A 26,590-nucleotide genomic window follows, 5' to 3' on the forward strand; every position below is an offset into this window, starting at 1 on the left:
CTCGTCTTGATACCGGTGTAGATGGTTGGGTAGGTTTCCTATTGACAGGTATGTGAGCTAACCCATCCCCCCCCAAAACCCAAACACTCAAAAAATTTGGAGAGAAAATGAAAAGCAATGCCCAAAAAGCAATAACGTACTTGGGCTCCTAACGAAAGATGACAATCACCTCTATAGTCTTGGAAGGTTCTTAAGCAATTGACATGCGCCCATTGATTGATGCCTTGGCTACTTTGAAATGGGACCTCTTGGAGAACACTAGAGGACTTTCTCCTCACCTTTGTAGTCTTGGTAGGCCATTGGGCAATTGATGTGCACCTTTTGTCCAATACCCTAGCCACTTTGGGGTAAGAACTCTTGAAAAAGTTGTGCTTTGCAATCCCTTGACTTGAGTTTTTGGGCTAAGAGAGGGCATTAAGCTACATATGGTTAATTTACTTTAATCCCCCTTTCTAACTCATTAAAACATCTCAAAAAACTCAAATATTAAATGTCCCAAAAGTGTCCAAGTGCTACCTAAGAATACCCAAGCCATGGTTGTCCAATCCGATAGTATTCAATCAATATCGTCCGATACTACTATGGTATGAATCGAACTAATAAAATTTGGGCATATGTCCGATGAAAACAAAATTATACCTATAATTTTGAGACCTATACTTAATATTGGGACTTAAAATAAGTTGAGAGTCTTTACACTAGGAGTTTACATATGGAGAGCTTGAGGATGGAGAGGATGGAGAGCTTGAGAGTGGAGGTAGGGTGGAGATAGGGTGAAGGAGACCTTGAGGAAGTAAGGGGTAGAGAGCTTAAGGAGAGAGAGAGTTTGAAAGTAGAGAGATTGAAAGTTGAGCAAATTCGAATTTAAAATTAGAGAGGGAAAGAGGGGAGAGAATATATAGCCCAAAAGTGTGTTTTGAGCCAATATTGCATTAGCTTCTTTAAAACAGCCCCAAAACATGCTTGAATTAATGAATTTTACCAAATTTTATCAAAGAACCATGGCCCTAGAGAATTTTGGTGTCCCACATGCAAATCCTAATTTGGGAGGCCCCAAAGTTTCTATAAATAGGTAGGCTTCCCTCCATTCCGCACAATCTCGCTTTTGTAGCTTGCAAGTGCTGAAGCTTTGCTGTCCATATCTCATTCGTAGAGACAATATCTCAACGAGAACTTTCTATCATCATTTGACACCTATTTCTCAGCCATCCATCGTAGATTCGGACTATTTCCAGCCATCTCCTTCTGGCTGATCATCATGGTGACTGCTATACACCTTTTGGAGCTTGCATTTACTGCTGTACACTACCTAAAAACCTGTATTCAGCCTACAGCTGATGACTCCTAGATTGCTGCACTTGTTGACATCTACTGCCACCTAACCCTAAATGACACTCACACTACTGTGTTCTGACTGTTCTACTGCCACCTAGTCGTTCTACAGCTCCCTTGGGCTGCATTTGGCTAATCTAAATAATAGACCAGCTACCACGTCATCACCTTGGGGTTGTTTGCTGTTTTCACACTATCTTCTACCTATTTGTCACACTGATCCAACATCCACTACTGCATTTGCTACTGCCAAACAGTCACAGAGGTTGCCTTCTTGCATTTCGAGATACATCAAAGTATGACACACTCTCTAGCTCATTATCTCTGCCTCAATCCCTGAGACACAAGAGTTCAAGGTTTCGGCATTCATCATTGCATAGTATCTTTGCTATATTGAGCATTGTACTCTAGCTAGATTCATTGATTTCATTATTCATTGTGTTCTGTTATCAGCTTGTGCTTTGTCATACGACTATATTTGTATCTTTGTGTTAGGGCATTTCTTTACATGGTATCAAAGCTAGATACTCTCTAAAGAAACCCAAACCTTGATCTGAAAGCTCTTCTCATAAGCCAAGAACTACAATAGGGTAGATGACATCAAACACTTCTACACCTACTCAGTCCCCAAAGGAGCGTATACCGAGAACTGAGCAAGAGTGGCATCCACAACCAACTCCACAAGGCTCCAACACGACTAATGATCCTTCTAACTACGTTACACACATAAATGAGGAGCTGCAATTTATCTAGACTCACAAAGCCCGAAAGACCAAAGAGCTACATCGACAAGCCTTTAAATAAAGTACAACACACTCCAACTAAATATCTCTACCTTGGTCCTTGAGACATGAGAGTAGCTTAGGGTGACCAAGGATACCCTTCAACTTGTACACCCACTTGCATAGCAATGCATGTTTTCCATCAAGTAAGGAAACTAAATCCCATGTATGATTCTTCTACAACAAATCAAATTCAAAGTGCATAGCTCTCTCCTAAGAATGAGAATCACCTCTATACATATCTTGCTCATAGGTAAGTGGCTCAACAGAGTCAATCACCATCACTTAATCCATAGAGGGATCACAATAATCAGGAGGATGTGAAGCTCTAGCAAAGTGTTGCAAAGCTAACTCCAAGGCCTATATGACATGTCCTCTCTGTCTAATAGCATGATCCTACACAATAAGTGGATCATGGGCCACTGTATCATCAATTACAGCATGTTGCCTCACTGGGGATGTGTATATGGTAATAGGGTTCAAGGTTCAATATTCATCATTGCATAGTGTGTTTGCTGCATGGAGCATTGTATTCTATTCAAATTCATTCATTTCATTACTCACTGCATTCTATTATCAGTTTGTGCTTTGCTATATGGTTGTATTTCGTTTCTATGTTAGGGCATTTCTTTGCATGCAATGAGAGTAGTAGGGCATTGGGGGAGAGAGAGAGAGAGAGAAGAAGAAGAAGAAGAAGAAGAAAGGAAGGAAAAAAGTAAACTCTCTAAATGTCCTTTGGAGGCCAAAGTTGACCTATAGGACACATCAAATGATTCATTACATTCCGCTTCAATAGGGATCCACCAATAGACAATGGATAGGGGCGGTGACGAAGTCCCATAGATTGAACATACTTGGGATGCATTCCACTTTGCATGACCAAAGGGAGTAGTTTGAACCATCTAGATGCTCTTTCTGCTAGGAACAGCAATCACCACTCTTTGGCATTGAGCTGAAGGTCAAGAAAAGCCTTGATACAGCAGCAGCAGCAGCAGCCACTTTGTATGACACAGCACAGATTTATCTTGAAAAGCTGAGGAGCCAAAAACCCATAAAAGACAATGTAAACACATTTGATGTGCCAAAGTTTTCCTTTTGCACAAAAAGATAATTCAACACCAAAGAATTTAATATGCCAATGGCTTATGTCAAGCTCGCATGGCTTCCCTTATATCTGCAAGTATCCACATCCAAGATAAAAGCAAACATTCTAAAGACGTAAATGTAAAAGTCCCCCGTGCCCATACAAGAGTACACAATGTAATCATGTCAAGAATGTTCAGTTAACGTGGTTAAGAAGTGAAGAAGCATGTAACGCTTCCAAAAATCTTAATATTTAGTAGATCAAAGCCACAAACTTGCTTGTGGCATGTTGACATTTCATCATCAAAGCATCTCTAATGAGAACCAGGAAATCAATTTACCATTCTTAAGAAACACATACATTTATGTATCTGCTCTATAGTACACTTTCAAAGATAACATCCATCCTGTTTAACCTTAGTGCAGGCTTTCAGGTATCTACACTTTGAATGTGTTAGTTATCCTTGTCGATGGTCTACTCTCTAAACCTTGCCAAAGCAGAGAGTCAAATTACTTACCAGCAATATTAATGCCCAAATTTTGAGCAGTTTCCAGTAAGTCTGGAGCACCTTCTCCACCTTGGAGTGCACGATATAATCGGGGACCATTCACAACAGTTGAAATTCCTGCTGCAGCACAGAAAACAACATACAAGACCTTCCGGACCCCTCTAAAAGGAGCTTGTACTTCTCCTATTAACTTCAGATCACGTCTAAAGCCTGGCCCAATATCTTGTCCTCCCTTTCTAGCCTGTGGAATAAAGGCAGACATCAACACTCATTCAAGACAGTGAGTCAATTCTTGAAACATAGTACTTCAGCGTGAAAAATTAAAGATGTCACAAACCTCATCTTGTAGTATTTTAAACTCATGTGTCCCTCTAAAAGGGGCCATGTCAGGATCATTCAGAATAACACTAAATTTCAGATTGAAGTCTCGAAGAGCTTTTCTTAAAGCCTCAGAAGCTTTCTCTTCTTCATCTCTGGATAAAGAAGTGCCATCAAATTATCAAAATATACAAGCATCTTCGAAAGAAATTGATAAGCTCACTCAAAAATCTAACTGGTACGCATGGCAGCAAGCCTTGTTGTAAAGAGCAGCCTGAGCTACTTCTGGGGACGGATTCATTCCCAAGGCTGCATCAAATTGAGCCAAGGCATCCCTCACCTGGGTGGACAGTTTGATTCCTTGTCAAAATGAAGTAAAAACAATCACAGAGCTTATGGATTCAATGAGTAGTCGCTGTACATCTCATATTCATAACACATACGGCATAATCAGATTATACATGCCTTGATCATTGCAATCGTGACGGAAATTTTATTGTCGAATCAAGGTAAAATTTCTTGCCGAATCAGATTATACATGCCTTAAGCATTGCAATCGTGACCTTGTCGAATCAAGGAAAAACATTGCAGAGCTTATCGATTCAATGCAGAATTGTCGTAAATGTCATGTTCGTGAAACATGGCTTAATGAGATTATACATGCCATATGCGTTGCAATTTGTGACAAGAAATGGAGAACAAATTTATCCTTCGGATGCTACTCAGCTTACTGATGAAATTGTTACTCGGAAACCAATCAAGTGAGCAGTGAACGCTAGACGCAAGATTGCAGAAAGTGCTTTCTATACCCTGCCTTTTTTAAAAAGGGTGAGACCCAGATTGACAGCATCGGAGGCCGAGGCAGGTGACGGGCCCGTCTCTTGTTGCGCAACGGCTCTCAGCTGCAGGACTTTGAAAGCTGGTCGTCTTCTTGCCGCAGGGTGGTTGGGAAGGGCTTCACATCCAAAGGCAGACCAAGACGACAAGACAGTAGGTGCAGGGTCGCCATGGAAGAAGGAAACGCAGGGAGATGAGCTCAAGAGCCCCTGCTGCATGGCGCTCGCTCGCTCTCGCTCTCGACACAGGGCTTATCCAAACGGATTGATGTTGTTAAGTTGTCATGTTGTTAGTCGTAACTTGTAACGCTGGCAAAACTCAAGGATTGAGAGCTTGGTTTACTCTTCCATGTCTATATCTATAATATAGTCTATATCTATGTCTATAGTCTAGTCTATAATCTATATCTATAATATAGTCTATGGTATCTCTTATTTTACAATCTCCTAAGGTTAAGGACAGGAAACACCTACCCTGCAATGGCGCTCGCAGTGTAATTCTAAGCCAAAGCTAAAAATCTATGTCTATAGTATCCCTTATTTTACAATCTCCCGATCTTGAAGACACGAAATACCTACCACCCTACATGGCACTCACAGGGTGATTCCATCTCTCTCCCCACCTCTCCAAGTCTCACACATAGATATCGGTCTAATGTGGTATAATGAATACATCACACTGGCATCACTAATATAAAATACCCATACACTAATATAAGAGAGCACAAAACATAAAAAATGAAAAACCTTTTTCCTTCTAAAAGTACAAACACACACATACATCATCGAGGTGATCCCCCAATACCTGCAACCCATCAATAATTTTTCGTCCTTACTAACTAGTATTTATTATTGTCTTACAAGTACCAAGATCACCTCTTCATCATGGATTTTATACTTTTTTGTGAAATTGGTAAACTTATTGCATTATCTCAATAATATTTATTGCCACATAATTTCAATGTATTCTTCATTTGTGGATGATGATTCATAACTACCGAACTTGCATTTAATATCAAACTTTATTCTTGGAACTATTACAGAAATGATTCTTATGTATTGTTTGACTTAGAAGGCCACTTTCCTTTATATCATATATTATCTATACTTTGTATGCATTGTATTGTCAGAGGAAGAAAAATGAAAACCTAACAAGAGAATATTTTGGCCTCCATCTCTTCTTATGTTCTTGAGTGAGCTTCCTCTTATGTGTAGTATGTGTTTTCATCGAAATAGTTTGATCAAGTCTCCCTACCACGTGATTTGTGACATGATATCAGAGCGGTGCCAGTGAGATAGGCTAGTTTCGAAGGTTGAAGTAAAGGAGAAGGAGTAAGGATCCAAGCAAGCAAGCAATTGGTAATAAGCTCTCTCTCTCTCTCTCTCTCTCTCTCTCTCTCTCTCTCTCTCTCTCTCTCTCTCTCTCTCTCTCTCTCTCTCTCTCTCTCTCTCTCTCTCTCTCTCTCTCTCTCTCTCTCTCTCTCTCTCTCTCTCTCTCTCTCTCTCTTTGAGCCACCAGAACTGTTGTGGATCTTGCTAGGATCGGGCCGCATTTCACGCTTCTGATATAATTTGGAGATTAAGAATTGGTGTGTTTCAATGCAACGATGGATGTTGATGTTGTCGAGTTAGTGATGATAAAGCTTCTATGGTGTACACAGACTACATCATCTTGAACAGGCAGTTCGAGGAGCAGATCTCTGCAGATTCATCTGTTGTTCTTTGCCTCATAAACTTGCCTCAAGTGGGAGAGGATTGCAAAGCTAACGGAAGATTTTATTAGACCAGACAAGCATACTATGTGTGTCTACGTGAAGCTTTTATCAGAGCTAAGACGGGCACTAGGCATGTCTATGTCTTTCAGAGACATAATTGTACAAATTATTTGTTTTTGCCATCCTTGCAATTGTCCTTCATCATTAGAGCAGAGACAGAGGTGTAAGATGCGGCCACCATTTCAACGGCACATCGTCTGAAAGTAGCAAAGGGGTGCCCTAGACTTCGCTTGTGCTTAAAGTCGTAACCCCAACCTTTGCAGTTCAAAGCACACTACCCTGTCTTTTGCAATTCATATCTGCAAGTCTGTGGTTGTGCTTGAAGCCTAGAGTTGGTATAGCGTTGGCAGGGCTAAACTGCTAAGGAGCGGGTGCCTCCCCTGCTTATTGTCGTAGAAGCTGAGAACTAGGAAACATGACTACAATTGGAGATACTAATGAGCACCTTTCTCGAAGTGGACGATCTATCGCACGTAGCAAAGCCAACTCAATCGCCACAAGTTCACCTCTCCCTACTGGCATGTTGGAGCAACCATGTGTGCTGGAGAAATCTCACGGGATGGGATATGGAATTTTTTGGCGACACTTCAAGCATCAATCAATGCACAAAATCAAGAAATCACACGCTTGGCTCTCTAGTGTCAAGCATTGGAAAGCAAGAATACATAGTTGGAACTGACTGTGGAGGAACAGGCTAAGAGAATCACAGACTTGGAAATGAGTATGGTGACACGCACATGCATCGAAACACCAAAAACATGGGCCAGAGTAGTAGCACATACTCCCCCAAATGGAGACATGCTTGTACTTCATGCAGAGGATGGAGATGCAGTGGTAGATGATGTGGATGCATGTAAATGTAAAGAAAGAGAAAAGCGGGCCCAAAACCTGGTTATTTGGGGATTGCATGAAATAGATGATGAGACTGCAATGTCCCTTACTACGAAAGTCATGGAGTTTTTTGGTAAGCATTTTGCCATGCCAGATGTACCTGTCTTTGGTGCTTGACTTATGGGCAAGAAGAAAGACGACGGGAAGGCAAGAGCCATTGTATGCACTCTATTGGATGCACGTAAGAGAACTATACTTTTAGACAGTAGTCGAGTATACCTCAAGGGAATAGATTTTTATGTAAATGAGTATCGCACCCCCATGCAATAGGAGGAACGTCGGAAGCAATACAATAATCAAAAGAAATCTAGTGATAACACTTTAAAAGATGCATAGGGATGCGCGACCCATGGGAGTTGCGCACTTGTGAAGGTGTTGTTTTGGAATTGCAGAGGGTTTCCATGGCATAAAGGTGAAAGCATTAATGCTATGGTTGATGATGTTGACATTGTGTTCCTCGCGAGACATGGGAGCACGAGACATGTAGAATTCCAGATATCACAAGGTACATAATTCATAGCTCATATCAGCCACATGTAGGAAAAAGAGGGCAAGGAGGAGTTGCATGCATATACAAATGGCACATGGAAGGAATGATTGATGTATATAAAGTAGACCAATATAGCCAGTACATATGGATTATGCTCAAGCACACTACACTGATGTACATTGCGTGATGTTACATTCCACATAAGGAGTCCCCCTTCTATGTACGACATGAACTGGATTCGCAAGAACCTTTTGAATATTTGAGTATGGATGCATGCACATATATGCAACAAGGACATGTGATGGTCATAGGTGACTTAAATGCGCATATATGGACGTATGCAATTTCAGCCCATAGCGCGTGATGAGCTAGACAAGGAAGAGGTTGTAGATGTAGATGCACGTTGGTGTAGACAGTCTAAGGATACAGACATTAACGCTCATGGGCGTGCTTTGATGGATATGGTTAATGGCTTGCACATGCCGATATTGGATGGTATGAAATGTTTCCCCGATATTGAAGGATACACATGCTAATCAGCTAGTGGAGGTTCCAATGTGGTAGACTATGCAATGGTACACATAAATGATTTATGCATGATCAGAGAGTTCTGGTTAGGTGGAAAACATCCAGAATCGGATCATATAGCTTTGGGCTTGATACTTGATATTTACCACCATGTAGGACATGCAGGGGACACAATAGGTATTGGTGCATTCTGTATTGATGTAGACAAGAAACAAGCATATGCTGGTCACCTGGATAGTCTTATAAGCAATCTTACTAGGAGCACATGGGCTGATTTGAGAGATGCAATGTTAAATATGGCTATAGAGGTTTTTGGGAATCCAAAGAGGAGTCACAAAAATGTCAAAGGATTGCCATGCAAGAAATGGTTTGATGATGAATGTAAGGCTGCACGTAGAAAGCTAAAAATCCTCCCTAAGGGACAAGAACAAAGTGAGGTGGAAAAACGATATAATGCTCTCACACGTAAAAAGTGACGACGATATGTAGTGGCCAAAGAAAGTGAAGATGCTAGGAAGTTTGAGAAATGTCCAAGGCAAGCATGGAGAAAATTGCAAACCAAATGGTCAAATGTTATGGGGGATTTTACAGATGTTGACATGCTATCGTATGTTACAGAACTTTACATGCATAAAGGGGTACAACCCATCAAATGTGATGTACATACGCAGTTATTTAGTGCTCTATTCACTTTAGAAACATTGGAGGCAACCCTCAACAAAATGGCTAATGGAAAAGCATGTGATACTTTGCAATTGAATGAGGAGATGTTGAAATGGATAACAAAGGAGACGAAACTGTTTATGTTGCGTGTGATACACCATGCTTTTGCATATGGTTTTCCCCAAGAATGGCAAGAGAATTGGATACAACCATTGTATAAGGAAGGAGATTGCAATTTACTCACAAACTACCGCACGATTATAGTTAGTTCAGCCATGGCAAAGCTATTCAACACTATCTTGGAAATGCAATCGAGTGAATGGGCTGAAAGTAATAACAAATGAGCTTATGGACAAGCAGGTTTTTGCCATGGTCATAACACCATAGACCATTTGGTTACTTTACATGTGCTTGTGGATGAGAGTTGGCTTGAGGGAGAAACCTTGTATTGCTATTTTGTGGATTTTAAGAAGCCTTTTGACACCGTACCAAGGGTTGGCTTATGGCAATGAATGCAAGAATTAGGGGTCCCAAATGATCTATGCATGGGAATTTATAGGATATATCAACGAGTGGTGCCGCCTCAGAGGTCGCAACGGGCTGTCACAAGTATTTGAGAGTAATATGGGAGTCAAACAAGGTTGCCCACTCTCCCCTATATTATTTGGTTTATGCATTGATAAGCTAGAGAAAATACTTCTCACGGCTATGAATAAAGAGGAAGCCAAAAGCCCGCATATTGGTATGTTTGCCATCTTGCTCCTGCTTTATGCAGATGATGTGGCCTTCTTTACATATACTGGGGAACATATGCAACAGTTCATGGGGATTCTTGAACGGTTTTGTCAAGGTAGTGGTTTGACGATGAATATATAAAAAATAAAGCTAATGGTTGTGCGCACCAAGCAATCAAATACCCCACCAAAAGTACATTATGCAGGACACCCTATAGAGGTAGTATCTACTTTCAAAATACTTACCTATAAACCACAAAGGGCATACATATGTGGAGCGGCGATTAGCGGTAGGGAAAAGCAATTATTATCAATTTGAAAACGATTGCAACAATACATATACTAAATGCTAGAAAGTACGCTATATGTTTTTTTATACACATGTTCTACAAACGGTATTATATGGAGTGGAAGTGGGCGGGGGGGGGGGGGGGGGGGGGGGAGCATCTCCTCATCTACATGGAATGACATTGAGAAGCTGCAAAAAGCTTTTATTGTAGACATTTGGGCATCAAAAGCACCACACAATGTGTACTTATGCTTTTGGAAACTGGTCGTCGGCCAATTGAGGTACATGCTATGATCCGAGTACTGAGATATGCCACCCGAGTATGTCAAATTGATGATGGTAGGCTCCCCAAACGGGCATGGAATGCTAGCACACACCTATAAAAAATGTGGAAAAGTAAAGTGCTTTCAACAAGATGGGTGCTAGATATGCGAAAATGGTTTAAAGGGTGGCGAATCTAGATATGGTATTTGAAGATATATGCATGGACACATTTCAATCAGACCTCTTACGAACGTATCAAGCAAAATATCAAAGCAAGGGAGCAAATGGAAATTTTGCTTATTACAATATGCATATCTATCCTTCATGTTGGGAATCCTACATGCAGGCAAAGGCACACACGCAGCCATACATAGCCAACCCGCTCTCTCAATGGTATTTAGATGGAGTATTGCATGACTTCTAACTCGATCACACACTTTATTGATCAATATAGGTGTATGGAGTGGATAGGCAAGAGAGACGAGGTTATACAAGTTGTGTGGACTACAAAGTGTAGAATCAGAGAAGCACATGATTATGACATGCCCACCTAGCATATGCACACATACGGGCTAACTTTGATATCCCTTTACAAGGGCCACTTCACCAATTTCTGACCACTACTCCCATATTGAAGTTAGGGGCTCTCATCACCTGCATGTTACGCTTTCGGGAGAACCACGATGCATAGATCATTATTTCATTGTAGCTGCCCTTTCCTACCATGGGGGAGGAGAATCATTGTATACCTAGAAAGGTCCCATGGGTCATAATTTAGCCTTCAGTGGATGATAATAAACTACTCTAGTCTACTCTCTCCCTTAAATAATGCCTATGGAGCCACAGAATATAGGGCATAGTAAAATTCTCAAATTGTTGTGAGATTTTGTGAGCAAGTAGAACGGTGTATGTTCTGTAGATAGGCCTTTTAGGGCTTTCCCGCTATGTTTTTAACCATTTGAGGTCATTTATGGTTGTGTTTTAGCTCCACAAAGTTAAGGGCAACAATTTCACAACATACTGTAATTTTAGTTGTGTCAATCATTTCCAAGTACACATGTTACAAATTTTGAATATGTTAGTTCTGAGGTGTTTATCAAGAACCAAACACAAGGTTTATCTATAAACAGATTGTAGATTATATGTATTATTGAGCAATCAATAAAAAGTGTTGCATGATCTGTTTTTGTACACATTCTGTGAAAGGTTGCAAAAGACTTACTTACTGTTTAGTACTCAACTTTGTTATAATGGCTAAGAATAGTGGGAATTCTATGAGAAGCTAGATAAGAATAACTACCCATCATGGAAGTTCCATGTGATAAACTTCATTATTGGAAAAGACCTCTTTGAGTTTGTTTTAGGTGAAAAAAAGGAACTAGAGCTAAGTAATCCCAGGATTGCAAAAGAATTAAAGGCATGGAAATAATGAAATACAAAATACAAAAAGGTAATATATTGCCTATTTGTAGTAACACTATACCGGGATACATTAGAAATGCAAAAAATTCAAGTGTAGCTTGGACAACCTTCAAGAATAAGTTTTCAATAAATACAAAGGTACGAAAGATTCAATGCAAGCAAGAGTTGAGTGCTTTGAAGAAAGGGAACATGTCTATAAATGAGTATGTTTTGAAGATGAGGAGCATACAGATGCCTTAGCAGCTATTGATGTGATGCATGATAATGATAATTTGATCTCATCTACTTTGGGTGGCCTTAATAATGAGAATGCCTGAAAACCTTTTGTTAACTCTATATATGTATGAAAGCCATTTTCAAATTTTGATGAGTTGGTCTCTTTCATGATCACTAAAGAGATCAATATGTAGGATGAACCATCCGAAAGAAGTGGTGAACATGTCCAAGCATTATACTCAAGTTCAGGAATGGGACATGGCAAATCCTCTTCAAGAGGCTATGGTATGGAACGTACTAGTAGTAACCAACAAAACAAATCAAATCAATAGTTTAGTGATATGCAGATTTCGAGAGGCCGTGGTAATTCTAGAGGTAAGGGCAGCTTTAGAGAAATAGGTGGATAGTAGAATAGAGATTCTAGGAATTTTGGTATTATATGCCATTATTGTGGAAGAACATGTTATATTGCATCTTGTTGTTTTGATAAGAAGGATGACATTCGTAGTGGCAAGTTGTAACAAGGAAATTGTGTATCGTCTTGAAGATAGAATGATGACAAAAATAAGTGTTTATCTGTCATATAGTATATGATAAATGTTATTATAGGAAAGAAGGCATGTGATGATGTATGATATATTGATTCGAGTACATCTAATAGTACGACCAACCATGCCAAGTGGTTTGGGGAGATGCAGGATTTACAAAGTCCTGGTTATATAGAGATAGGTGATAATTCATGTCATTTAATCTCACATATTTGAAAAGTTCATTTGTCCTTGCATGGTGTTCAAACAAAGTTTTTGTTAGATGTTTTACATGTGCCATCAATAATAATGAATTTGGTATCTAATGGTCAAATGGTAGAACAAGGCTTATAAGTTAGATTGAATGTGAATGGGTGGTTTATTGAAGACTTCAACAATAAGTACAATCTGATTGCAAAAGGAAGCAGAGTTAACCACATGTTTACTTTGGATGTTGGAATTCTTGTTAAAAATGCTATTATATATGCTAAAGCAAAAGGTTGCTGACATTGAAATATGGCACAAACATATTGGGTTTGCAAATCTTCAAAGGTTGAAGTTAATGCAGTCTAAAGGGTTGGTTATTACAAGTTTGCCTACATTTAGAGTTGTAGAATTATATAAAGTTTGTGAAGCATGTTAGTTTGGGAAGCAGGCAATAAACCGTTTTCGCATGACATAGATGTAAGCAAGAATAGACTTGATGTTGCGCGTATAGATATATGGGGGCCTACCCAGAATGTATCTCTTACTGATAGTAAGTGTTTTGCTACATTCATTGACAATTGCTATAGAAAACTCTGGGTATATTTCATGAAGGGAAAGAGCAAAGTGTTTAAGTACTTCAAAACTTTTAGGGCTGTTGTTGAAACAAAAACAAGCTCGAAAGTTAAGTGCTTAAGATAAGATGGGAGGGGGAGAATACCTCTCTAATGAGTTTAGTGATTTTTTTAGGTCTCATGGGATAAAGTGACAATTTACATGTGGGTATACCCCACAAAAAAATGGGGTTGTAGAAAGGAAAAACCGAACATATTGCAGAAGTTGCACGAGCATTGATGGGGCTAGGAAAAATATATCCAAGTATTTGTTTGTCTAAGGTTGTTCATACTGCTATCTACATTGTGAATAGGTCTCCCAAAACTACAGCTCACGGTATGACTCCTAAAGAATGTTTTACAAAAGAAAGAAACTTGATGTATCACACTTGAAAGTATTTGGTTGTATTACATATGTTCATGTGCCTAATGAGTTGAGAAATAAGTTGGACCCTTTCATTGGATACTCTATTGCATAGAATGGATATCATTGTTATAACATTGTTAGTGTGGTAAGTTTCAAGTGAGTAGGAATGTTATTTTTTATGAGATGAGCAATTGGTATGCATCTAGTGGAGATGTATTGGATGATGTTGATAGTCCAACAAGGAAAAAAGTAGGAATCATGGACTCTTAGTGGACCAGAGACATCATCTAGTAGTAGATGTACATCCAATCCTTAGTCTAGGAGAGTAAGGAATAGTCCCACATTTTCGGGTGCATCTACTAGTATTGTAGGTAATGACAAAGGGAAGAAGAAAGTGCCAAATGATAATAATATATCTACTAGTTATGCAGTCCTCCTTGATAATGACTCTAGTGGTTCAGAGAGTTTGGATGATGAGCTTGGTAGTCCTTCAATTTAGACACCAAGTATAAAGAGAGCACATGGTAATGTAAAGGCTCCATTAAGTGATCTAGTAGTGCACAAGTCTAGTAGGGTGAGATACCATGTTAAAAGGTTTGGTTTTGAGGATTCTGAGCTCACCATTATGCATATATGATAAAGGCAGTTAAGGATAATGAGCCCACTTATTTTGAGGAGGCTACTAGTGATATTCGTTAGGATGCATCAATGGATGAGAAAATGCTTGTATTAGAGACCAACATGACTTGGGATTTGGTACCATTACCCAAAGATAAGAAAGCTAACATATGGCATAGATTATGAACATATATTCAGTTCAATCACTAGAATGGCAATTGTCAAATGTGTGATTACTTTGGTAGTAGCCAAAGGTTGGAGCTTACAACAAATGGATGTGAAGAATACATTTTTGGTGATTTGTAAGAAAAGGTGTATATGGAGCAATTGGCATGTTACGAGAATGTATAGCATCCCATGTACAAGTTAAAGAAGGCACTGTGTGACCATGAAATAAATCCCCTTGCGATGCAACTACATGGGTGAAGGATCACAATGTGGACATTAAATGGTGTTAGGTAATATGACAATATGGAAATATGAGATGTTTACCAAGGCTCCAAAATAGAGAAACTTCTTGGGAGCTTAGCACGATGCTTTGAACTTGGTTGTATTCCACTTTGCATTCATGAACTCCTTGTCTTTCTTTACCTCATTCATGCTAGGCTTCTTCTCCATTGTCCAGTGTATGACATCGATATTGTCCTTCATCTTCTCAATATATATTGCCCTCTTTTTCTCAAGAGCTTACTGCAGGCTGAAACAAGCACTTGGAACGTGGTATGACAAGATAGAAGAATATCTTGTAAATGTTAGCTTTTATGTTTTTGATGTAGATCACTCACTTTATAGGAGAGGGTGATGCAAGTTTGGTCATCATAGTCATCTATATGGATGACTTGATTAGTATAGGTGATAGTGATAGTGGAATTGCTAATAGTGATAGTGGAATTGCTAATGTCAAGGGCCTTTTGAAGCAAGAGTTTGAGCTGAAGGATTTGGGTGAGCCGAGGCAGTTTCTTGGCATTAAGCTGATCGGATGTATTGATGGTATATGACTATCCTAAAGGCGATATGGCTTAGATATGTTATCCAAGTATGGGGAGTTTGATCTATATGATTATCATAAGGCTAGACTTGAGCTGTGTTGTTGGGAGACTTGTGAGTCAGTTTATATTGGTATCTAGGAAGCCTCATTTAGATGCAATCTGATGCATATTGAGGTATGTGAAGTCCACCTTGCATTATGGACTTCTTTATAAGGTAGGTAAGGATATGTAGGTGTTTGGGTACATAGATGCAAATTGGGATAGTAACAAGTTTGATAGAAGATTTACTAGCAGATTCATATTTTCCCTTGGTAGTGCAACATTTACTTGGAGCAATAAAAAGCAACCAATGGTTGCTTTATCAAGTAAATTGAGTGTAAAGGTGCTATTATGGTAGCACATGAGATGGTATGACTACAAAAGTTATTCAATGATATGGATGTGCATGGAGATGGTCCAATTATCATTCACTGTGACAACATGAGTAGTATATAGTTTGCAAGCAACCCACTATTCCATACAAGGACAAAACACATTAAGGTGCATTATCATTTTGTGACAGAGAAGGTACTTACAAGAGAGATAGACATGGTATATGTCAGCACACACATGATCAAATAGTTAACATTTTCACGAAGGCATTAGGTGCAGAGAGGTTTCAAAAAATTTTAAGCTTACTTGGAGCTATAGAAATGCAGTTGAGCTTGAGGGGAAGTTTTGAGATGGAAAGCTCAACTCATGCAGACATTGATGATGGAATGCCTAGTTAGATGGGTCTACACATCTACACTTAGCACATCGATGGTCGTTACGATCCTCACATGGCCATTGACTTATCACTTATTATATTTGGTTTGTTACACTCACTTGCAACTAGTATAGTTATAGTGACAATCAATTAGGATAGTTAGTTATACACTATTTGAATTAATACATCACTTTCCTTTATATTGTATCTTACCTATACTTTATGTACATTGTATTGTGGGAGGATGAAGAAATAAAAACTAGCAAAATGTTTTAGCCTCTATCTCTCTTCTTGTATTCTTGAGTGAGCTTTCTCTTGTATGTACTGTGTGTGTTTAGTGTAATAGCTCAAGCAAGTCCCTCCACCATGTGATTCATGACACTTTTGCAATTCGATATTATTGAATGGTTTAAATTATACCAAATACGTTTGTAAAATCCAAAAGCAGGTATTACTACACTAAAGATTCTCACTACTAATGATCTCTTGAAATGCATAAAGGAGGATGATCAAATTGAAGTGAAGGATTTGATATGGAGCTTCTTCTATGTTTTAATGGAGATACATTAGGTGGAGAGAGAAGAGAGTAGACACAACATGTGTGAGTACAATGACTTGTACTACTTCAAGGCTTTTAGATAGATATATGAAACATAGTACAATACCCATAAAGGGTATGTTCACCCATGTAGGGTGCAAGCACGGTGGCCCTTTATCCCCAACAATCTCCCACCTAAAGGTAGCGTGCCTGAAGGTAGAAGAAATAATAAGCTAAGTGTAAGTATATACAAAGCTAAAAATACCTACACCTCTCCAACTCCCACCGCTCTGCTGGAAGACCCTTCGTGAGAAGGTCTGAAGGGTTATCATCTGTATGTACCTTGACAAGCTCAATGCTCTTGTGTTGTCAAGTGCATCCCTGATAAAATGATACTTCACTTGTATGTGCTTTGTCTTTGCATGAAAGACGAGATTCCATGCTAGCATGAATACACTCTAACTATCACAATGGAGGACATGAACCTCTGTAATGCCAAGGTCTCCCACCAGACATGAAAGCCATAAAGCATCCTTGCATGCCTCAGTGGCAACCACATACTCTACCTCTATAGTAGACAATGTGATGCACTTCTATATCCTGGATATCCAAGAGACAGATCCCTAAAGGTGAATACATACCCTAAAGTACATGTAGTTCAAGATGTCCCTTTTTATTGCAAAAGGAGCATTTGGTGGAGACAGTATGAGGCAAGAGTTGCTCATGGGCTATTGAAGTAGATCCCTGACTAGTGCTGCCTTCTTTCTAATTTCTTTTCTCCTCGTCTTAACAAGATTGGATGGTGCTTTCCAAGCTTGGATTTGGGATATTTGTAAGAGTAGCTACAAGGGTTGGGAATACCTTCTTTATAGCTTTTAAGAGAATTCCAGTGGCATCTTCATCATGAATTGGAGCTTGAACTGAGGATAGTTGTGCCATGAGCCCCTTCATGTGAGAAGTAAACTTACTTAGGTCTTCTCCTTGCTTATACTCTAGACTAAAAAATTTGATCTTAAGAAAAAATTTAAAGTTCTTTCCTATAGCACCATAAAGCTTTTAAAGCTCATCCCATTTGTCCTTGGCAGTGGAGAGTTGGTCAATGTGATGGATTAGGGATTCATCCAGATGAAGCATGATTATGGCTTGGGATCTTTCATAATCTTCTACATCAATTGGGTTTAACGGATCAATAAATTTAGTCCATTTGATGGAGGGCCAATAGCCTCATTCTATCATCTTATACTTCACTAGTACCTGCCATGGATGAACGTCTTTTCCATTAAACTTACATATTTGAGGTCTAGCATTTGCATAAGCCATGGCCGTGATAGGAAGGTCTTACCAATTTCTCTAGGCAATGGAAGTGTCTAGTCCTTTACATAATGGCCAATAAGTGCAAAAGCAAAAAGAGATGATTAATACATAGCAGGCTTAAATTTAATGTGTTACAAGATGAGATGTTACAATGCTTAATGCGTTTATACTAGATTTAATAAAAATCCAACAAGCAAGTGATTAGAAGGTCACTCTAGTGTTTAAAAACACTAATGTCAAGCTTAGTGAGATGCTTGAGTGAAGACCAATTGAAAGTCGGCTTCCCGATAAGCTCATTGATATTCCAGAATGTTGGAGTTGCTCCCAAATCTAGAACAAGCTTCAAAGAATATGCTTTAGTGATTAGAATCATTGTTAATTATTCCCAGAGTGAGAAAAATGAAAATAGGAGAGCTTGAATCTTCCTGGCTATGGCTGATAGGAAACCCATAACTAGGTTTTGATAGAGATCTCTTCCTGTGGATAGAGATTTGAGGAGCCCTCTTGTGGGAGGATAGCCCACTAGGGGGACTATCAAAGCCATAAAGTAGCCGCCATTAATTCGCCCTCTGTTGAGCATGCAATTGTACAAATTTGCATGCTACCCTAGACTATGCCTGCGTGCATTTTTTTGATAATGGTGTCCTATTGCATGGCCAATGTTGGGGTTCGTGGTGCTAGGAAGGAGATCCTGATGCTGAGGAAGGTTTCTCCTGAAGAAATCAAAGGCTAATATGCCCTCTTTTGCTCACACGAACTCCTCCAATGGAGATAGGTATTTGCTAGCTATGGAGGTAAAAGACCAAGATGGGAAAATGAAACTTTTCTTGTGCACTTAGGTTGAGCTGAGGCTTAACGAACCTAAAGGGATCAAAGATGGCTCTGATACCATGTTGAAATGTCAAAGTGAGAGCAAGAGAGTGTGCACAAGAGGGAGAGAGAGAGAGCTCAAAAGTATAAGAAGAAGATCTTGCTTAATGAGTTGTTCACAATACAATTGATGCACTCTCCTCTACATTGAGAGTGACCTTTCGGCTATTTTAAATAGCCTTTGGATGGCTAGGATTAGGGTTTTCCCTTACCCTCCAATTCATTCACACCCAGCTACCTTTATCTACCCTTGCATACATGGGGTTCACATGCCTATCCCTCAACATAGTGTGCATTTGTAAAGCCAATGATAGATGCCTTCAGCTTTCCAAAGCGAATACACAAATCCTTTGTGCCCTTAAGATATCTCATGATACCCTTCACTGCTTCCCAAAGCTTTTTCTAGGATATGCCATGTACCTACTAACCACTCCCACCCCAAATGTTATTTTAGGACATGTACCAACCATACTATACATCAAGCTACCAACAACTGAGGCATACAGAATCTTGGCCATTTTAGCCTTTTCATCATCAAATGTAGGGTTGTCCTTGGAGGAAATGGTACACCAATCACTTTTCCCCCTCCATATTGAAATGCTACAAAATCTTGGAGGCATATTCCTATTGTGAGAAATAGAGAAGTTCCTTTGATCTGTCCTTGAGTATATGCATCCCAAGAATATGATTTGCCTCACCAAGTTCCTTTATGCCAAAACTATTGTGTAGGCTTTGTTTCAAGGTGTCCAAAGCATGGACATCCCTATTTGCAAATTAGCATGTCATCCACATACAAAACCAAGAGAATAAGACTACCATCTGCTACCTTCTTGGTGTATAAGTAGTGATCCACTTGACTCTTATTGAACCCTTGAGACTACATGAATGTATCAAACTTATGATACCATTCTCTAGGTTTCTATTTAAGTCCATACAAACTCATGTTGAGTTTACATACCATCTTTTCTTTACCCTCTGCAACAAAACCCTTAGGATGCTGCATATAGATGCAGATCACCATGTAAGAAAGCAATCTTTACATCCATCTATATGAGTTCCATATCCTTAGATGGAACCAAACCCAAGATGGTTTGCAAAGTAGTCATTTTGACTATAAGAGAGAAGATTTCATCAAAATCAATCCCATGTTCTTATTCGTATCCCTTTTTTGCAACAAGCCGTGCTTTGTACTTTTTGGTGAGGAACCAAAAGTGACTTTCATCTTATAAACCCATATGCATGGTAGTACTTTCTGTACCTTAAGCAAATGCACCAAATACCAAGTGCGATTCTTCTCTAGAGATTCCATATCTGACAGCATAGCCTTATGTCATTTCTTGTTGTCTTGTCTATTCATTGCTTCCTTGAAATATGAAGATTCACCACAGTCTGTCACCATGACATAATCAATAGCATACTAAGCACTAGGAATAAGCCTGTTTGGTTGTCTTGATATTCAGGTTAACCTAAGGATCGAAGGTTCAGGGTTTGTGGGCTATTGGGCCTACAAATATGCATTTACAGCTTGTTGTCCAGATATTTCAACATGTTGTCAACGGCCAGTTTTTGCTATCATAACCACTTGTTTTCCTGCTGAGACTGTCATATATCATGGGCAACTCCTTGTCGATCATTTGCAACATCATTCTCTACATTTTCAGGGTCATTTACAGTAGGTATTTGCTTATGTCCAATGGGCATTCTTTGTTGTCCTACATCCATCTCTTTTCTAGAATACAACCCTTTTGACCTCCTCTATCTTTTCAGGTTGTTAATGCATGTGGTCTTCCCGAAAAATAACATCATTATTATGTACAACTTTTCTTTTCTTGAGATCCCATAATCTATACCCCATTTCACGCTCATCGCCGTATCGTAGGAAAATGCATTTACAAGACTTTGGGTCAAGTTTGTTATGTTCTTCCTTGCGAATGTGCACAAATGCCTCGCAACCAATCACTGTCAAATGTGCATACGAATGTGGCTTGCCCGACCACACCTTCTAAAGGACTCCCCCCCCAAAAGACCTATTCAATGAAACTGATTTATCAAGTGTATGGCTATCATATAGCCTCTTCCCAAAATCTATGAGGTAATGCAGCATGAGATAGCATAGTATCGACCTTGTCCTGAATGGTCCTATTTACACACTACTCTGCAACACTATAAGGCCTCGTCCTTGCAACAGATAGGATACACCCATGCTTTGCATGTAGAATCATCAATAAAAGTGATAAAGCACTTATTTTCCCCTAGAGACAACCGTGGCATTTGACATACATCAAAATGTACCAACTCTAAGGGAGAGGATTTCAATAAAAGAGTCTTTTTATGTGATGTTTGAGCATTTTACCATAGACACAATGATCACAATGATCACAATGGTCAAAATTAGCATACCTCAAACATGGCAAATAACCCAAACATGAAAGCACTTTCATTCCAGTTTTGACATGTGTCCCAACTGGCCAAACCACAAAGAAACACTTGGCTGCTTGATTATGGTGACTACATGGTCACACACACTAGATACATGAAATGGATATATAGATTCCTTATATGTCTTCCATTTTCCATCCCCAAAAGTAGTGTGATAGCCTTTGTCATCTAGCTACCATGTGCTTATCAAGCTCTTCTTGAGCTAGAGTACATGCCTCACATGATGCAAGGTGAACACTGAACCATGTTGAAATTCCAACTGCACACTACCACAAAGAAACACTTGCCTGCTCGATTATGGTGACTACATGGTCACGCACACTAGATACATGAAACAGATATAGAGTATCACTCTTAGAGCCTCTAGCAATGATTCTAGATCCCTTATATATCTTCTGTTTTCCATCCCCAAAAGTAGTGTGATAGCCTTCATCATCTAGCTACCATGTGCTTATTAAGATTTCCTTGAGCTAGGGTACATGCCTCACATGATGCAAGGTGAACACTGAACCATGCTGGGATTCCAACTACATACTACCAATCCTTGCAATATCACATGCATAGTTGTCCCCCAAGTGGACAACACCATGTTTGCCACCACTGCAGTCAAAGGACCACTCATGATGTGGTGTTACATGGAATGAATCACTTGAATTAAGAATCCAAGTGTGCATGGCATCATCGAAATTTGCAATCAAAGACTGTGCACTAAAAGAATAAGCAAAGAGGACATCATTGCCAGTGTCACTCTCAGGACAAACTACATTGACTTCCTCTATCTTGACATTGCTTTGTAGGTTGTTAATCCTTTTTTTCATCCTTGCTATCATCAGTCTTTTTACCCTTGCCCTTGTCTTTCTTCCACTTCCGACAGTCATGCTTAAAGTGTCCTTTCTTGCCACAATGATGGCACTCTACATCTTTCCCATGAGACTTGCTACATCCTTTATTTTTAGATTTTGCCTTTTGATGGGATCTGCCTCTAGTATGCAATGCATTGGAAGACTTGTTGGTTGCATTATTCTATCTATTTAGCTCTTCCATAAGTAAAGAGCTCTCCACATTAGAGTACATTAGCATGGCATTGGAGTTACTCGTGGCTATCCTAATGTATCCTAGCTTTTAGGCAAAGGGCATAGCAGGAAAATGGCTTTGAACTCATCAGCAATGTTAAACTTCTGAGCAAGTAGTTGGCTGAAAATCAAGTTAAACTCATTGAGATGTACAGACATGGCTGTACCTTCCTTCATGCAAAGGTCCATCAATTTCTTCAGCCAATAAACCTTGCTAGTAGCATTCTTTTGAGCATACAACTTCTCAAGTCTAGTCCACATAGCATAGGCAGAATCCAACTTCTTTATGTTGAATAACAAAGAGTCTGAAACTAAAAGCTCTATCGTAGAGCATGCAAGCTCATCCACATCTTCCCAATACTCTTTCTCTATGTTTGCTAGTCGTACTCCCTTTGTCTTAGTGAGCTTCGTTTATTTCTTTTACACCAAGACATTGTAGCACTGCTTTTGCCATATGGCAAAGTTGTGTGCATCCTCAAGCTTCTTGATGTGCAAAAGATTGCTACTATCATTGCTACTAGCCATGATTACAACCCAAAGACAACTCAAACGTCACCAACCAATCTATCGTGCAAATGACTATGATGAAATACAAGTATCAACCAACAATATTTCTGAAATCTTTGGCTTAGTACCACCTACAGATCATATCCAAGAATAGTTAGGCATATAGGCTCAAAACCATACATCAATACATTACCAAATAGCATTTGATAGCATTATGGATAACCTACTTGCATGTAAGACTTGCTGTCCAGAATATAATCATAAAAATCTTTGCAAAAATCAATATATTTGAGCCCAAATTTGAGGCACAAAGCATGTGCAATCACTATCCAAGCATATGTCAATGATTCAGTACCAAATCAGTACCTAAAGACATCAATAGGAAGCATAAATTTGTACCAAATGCTCTCCCAAATATTGTACCTGCAACTTGCAATTTTACTACAACTAATGACAATGTTGGCAAGCCCAAATCCAATCTCAAAATATTGCCATAACCATATCGGAGTGCATAGCATCAATGCCACACATCAATACATCATGTAAAGCACTCGAATCACATCCATAAGCAATAGACATAAGAATAATCCTTGTAAAGTACATTTAGCCTTATGTATTCCAACAACTATATCATTTTCAAAACTGTGAAGCCTCAAAACATGTCCAAAGACATCTCAAAGCAATGAATAGCATCCCTGAACATTATATCATCAAAACATAACCATTCGAGCACCAAAAGGAGCATGCCATTGATCACATGAGGCATCAAAGTCAAGTGATGCACCGTTATTTTAGACTGTATATTGTGATGCATAGCCAAAAGACTGAATGTAATTAGCTCCAATCCAATGCCAAGCGCTAAAGAGCCAAAGGCAATGCCAATGGGTGTGACCAAGCATGTATCCAAGCTATAAATGAGCTGCCAATGAGTACCAGTGAGGAGAATTGACTATGTGGGATCAAGATAAGGTGCTATAGATCAACACGATCTACACCTAACAAGCTGTTGGCTTAGGCAGCAGCTAATGACCATCAAGAGCCTCTATAGTAAGGCTTAGCCAAGGCTCTAGAAGCCTTAATCCAAGTCTCAATGAAGCTGAGGTGAGTAGGCCAATGGAGTTTGCCTTCTTTAAGCTGTAAATGGCTGACCCTACTAAGTTGAATGCTCTATGAAATGAGCTTATCACAGGCTCAATAATTCCTTAAGCGAGCTCCAAGAAGCCTTAATGAGTGCTCAAGTGATCGATGACCGATACAAACCTCAACTAGTGTGCATATGGCTACCAAGAACAAAAACCCTGTAGGTATTGAATTGTCTACTAAAGCAATGCAAGTGTGCTCCTCTAGATATCCACCTCTGATACCAGTTTGAAGTGAAGGATTTGAGATGGAGCTTCCTCTATGCTTCAATGGAGATGCAGTAGGTTGAGAGAGAAGAGAGCAAACATAGTATGTGTGGGTACAATGACTTGTAGCTCTTTAGGTTTTTTAGATAGATATATGAAACATAGTACAATACCTGTAAAGGGTATGTTCACATGTGTAGGGTACAAGCACATTGGCCCTTTATTCCTAACACAAATGAAGTTAGATTGACTTGATTCTTCAAGAAAAATACTTAAGCACGTATTTACTATCAATAAAGTCTCATTCACCTTAGAAATCCCAAACCAATAATGTCATTTGAAACCCCTCACTTTCACCAAACCTTGAAAATATATTGAATATTTCTCTCTTATTCCTCCATCATACTCTGAAGAAGAGGCCAATACTCTTACCACTACTTGGCATACCCCTTCATGGGTAAATAATAAGGAAGAACCCTTGTACACATGGATGCCTTCATTCCACCTCGACATTTGGAACTTCTTCTTCACAATAAAAAAAACAAAACTTGGATTTTTGGGATATACACCTTAGTTACACCAATCCCACTTGAAATGTGGCTTATATTATTGGGAGAAAAAGACTTATCTCTAGCAATTGAAGAATATGCAAGACTTGCTCAAGATGAGGTATCTTCATTGTCTAGTACCACATGACTCATGGAACCTTTTTTTATGCAAACATTTGATGCAAATCGTTGCCCATCACCATATTGTCTTTGTGTGGCCACCAAAACTCAAAAGGAATCGGATGGTAGAAAAGATGCTAAATTCATGTATAGTTGTATGAATTGTTTTAAGCCTTTTATAAAAAATGCTTATGATGCATCTCGTCACAAGTTAGAATGCAAGAATGGCTCAATTTTATGGTTTGACTATACATTATGATTCATCATCCATCATGTGGTAAAAATCTTTATCAAGAGGTCGTTAAGGGAATCTATGATTCTCTTCATCAAATGGATCAATGAATGTCATGTCTTTATCAAAGTGTCATTAGCCTTTGCTTATTTCAGAGATCTAATTCTTCCGTCTATGAAGAAAACACTCACACATAAAAATGGAAGTTTACTTGCAAATTTGAAAGGTGATGGCATTAAACTTACTTATAAATGCCTACTCCCCCCTAAGGCCAACAACAATGAGTTAGCATCACATGTCCACAAAAGAAGCAACTACTCTCAAAATGTGACATTATCTCAAGGTAGTAAAAGAGGGCATCCTTCCTCCAAACCTAGGATTTTTGGTAATACGAATATGGTCCTTTATGAACCAACTTACAAGGAGCTCTACATATACCAACTTAAAACGGAATGGCTTTACATTGGATGATTGCAACATTACTATTAAGAAACTATTGTGTGAATGATGCGGGTTTTGCTAATTAGGAAACCTCATGGAAGGAAGTCACTCCTCTCAAAAATATGTCTAAAGATGGTTATCCATATTTGTTTTGCAAATGTACTCATGGAACGAATGCATTTCAAATCCCTACTATGAGAGTTATTTTTTGCACAATATATAACTCTCCCTCTCTCTATTTGGTCATCTGTCACTTTTGGACATGACTTTTCTCCCATCTCTTAAGCAAACATTGTATCGGCCAAAAGAATGCTTCCTGAAGAAATGATACTACATGTTTCTACCACCTCTATGATTCTAAATTCTACTTTCAAGACCATCAACATGTTGTAATTTCTAACCTCAATATCGTTGAGAGTCCTTCTCTTCAAAAGTTGCTCAAAGTAGGGCTTAATCACATCTCTTCATGACCACTAGATGTTCAAAATGCAATGCAAGCTCTATTTGATGCATTCTTATCATTTTGTGAAATAATTAACTTACAAGTTCCCAACCTCTCCCAATCTATCTCCCAATTCACCTGTAACAAACTTAAATATTTGATGAATTCTTGAAATCCTGGAGTAGATGAGGAATCCCTTTGTTTTGATACACTCACTTTTCACTTTTTCATTACGGTTTTGGATAAGGCATCAAATAATCCTTCATTCATATGTAAAAATATTTTATGTCAATTAGTTGAACAAAGGACTAATGGTCTTGTTTTTGCCCCTATGTCATTGCTTTTAGAAAACATTCAATACTCATTGCAAGAACTATAAGCTCAGCTAAATCTGGAACTGACACCCTCTTCCATGTCATTCCTTTTTCTTATGGCCAACTTCAAGATGCACAAATCAAAATTCAAATGGCTTACAAATGTGTCATCTTGCCTCTACTCTGAAATAATTATTCTATATGTAG

The 26,590-nt window shown here is 39.0% G+C and overlaps 1 protein-coding gene across 3 annotated transcripts in view; it reads right to left on the reverse strand.

Moving 5' to 3' along the window:
- LPA1 (tetratricopeptide repeat (TPR)-containing protein) overlaps positions 1-5,198 on the reverse strand; it is a 34,219-nt gene extending 29,021 nt beyond the window's left edge. The window contains exons 1-5 of one of the 3 annotated variants that reach the window (XM_087689124.1): positions 4,834-4,849; positions 4,490-4,587; positions 4,261-4,364; positions 4,044-4,179; positions 3,716-3,947 (exon numbers count right to left, since the gene is read on the reverse strand). In XM_087689124.1, coding sequence (XP_087545250.1) covers positions 3,716-3,947; positions 4,044-4,179; positions 4,261-4,364; positions 4,490-4,498 — 481 coding nt within the window. In that variant the 5' untranslated portion in view covers positions 4,499-4,587; positions 4,834-4,849. Of the gene's footprint in view, positions 1-3,715; positions 3,948-4,043; positions 4,180-4,260; positions 4,365-4,489; positions 4,588-4,833 lie in introns of all 3 variants that reach the window. The other 2 variants (XM_087689122.1, XM_087689123.1) reach the window with 2 other exon arrangements.
- Positions 5,199-26,590: the final 21,392 nt, after the last annotated feature.

Source organism: Lygodium microphyllum, chromosome 12 (genome assembly GCF_053477565.2).
Source record: "Lygodium microphyllum isolate KBCC chromosome 12, Lygodium_microphyllum_v1.1.10, whole genome shotgun sequence".
NCBI lineage: Eukaryota > Viridiplantae > Streptophyta > Polypodiopsida > Schizaeales > Lygodiaceae > Lygodium > Lygodium microphyllum.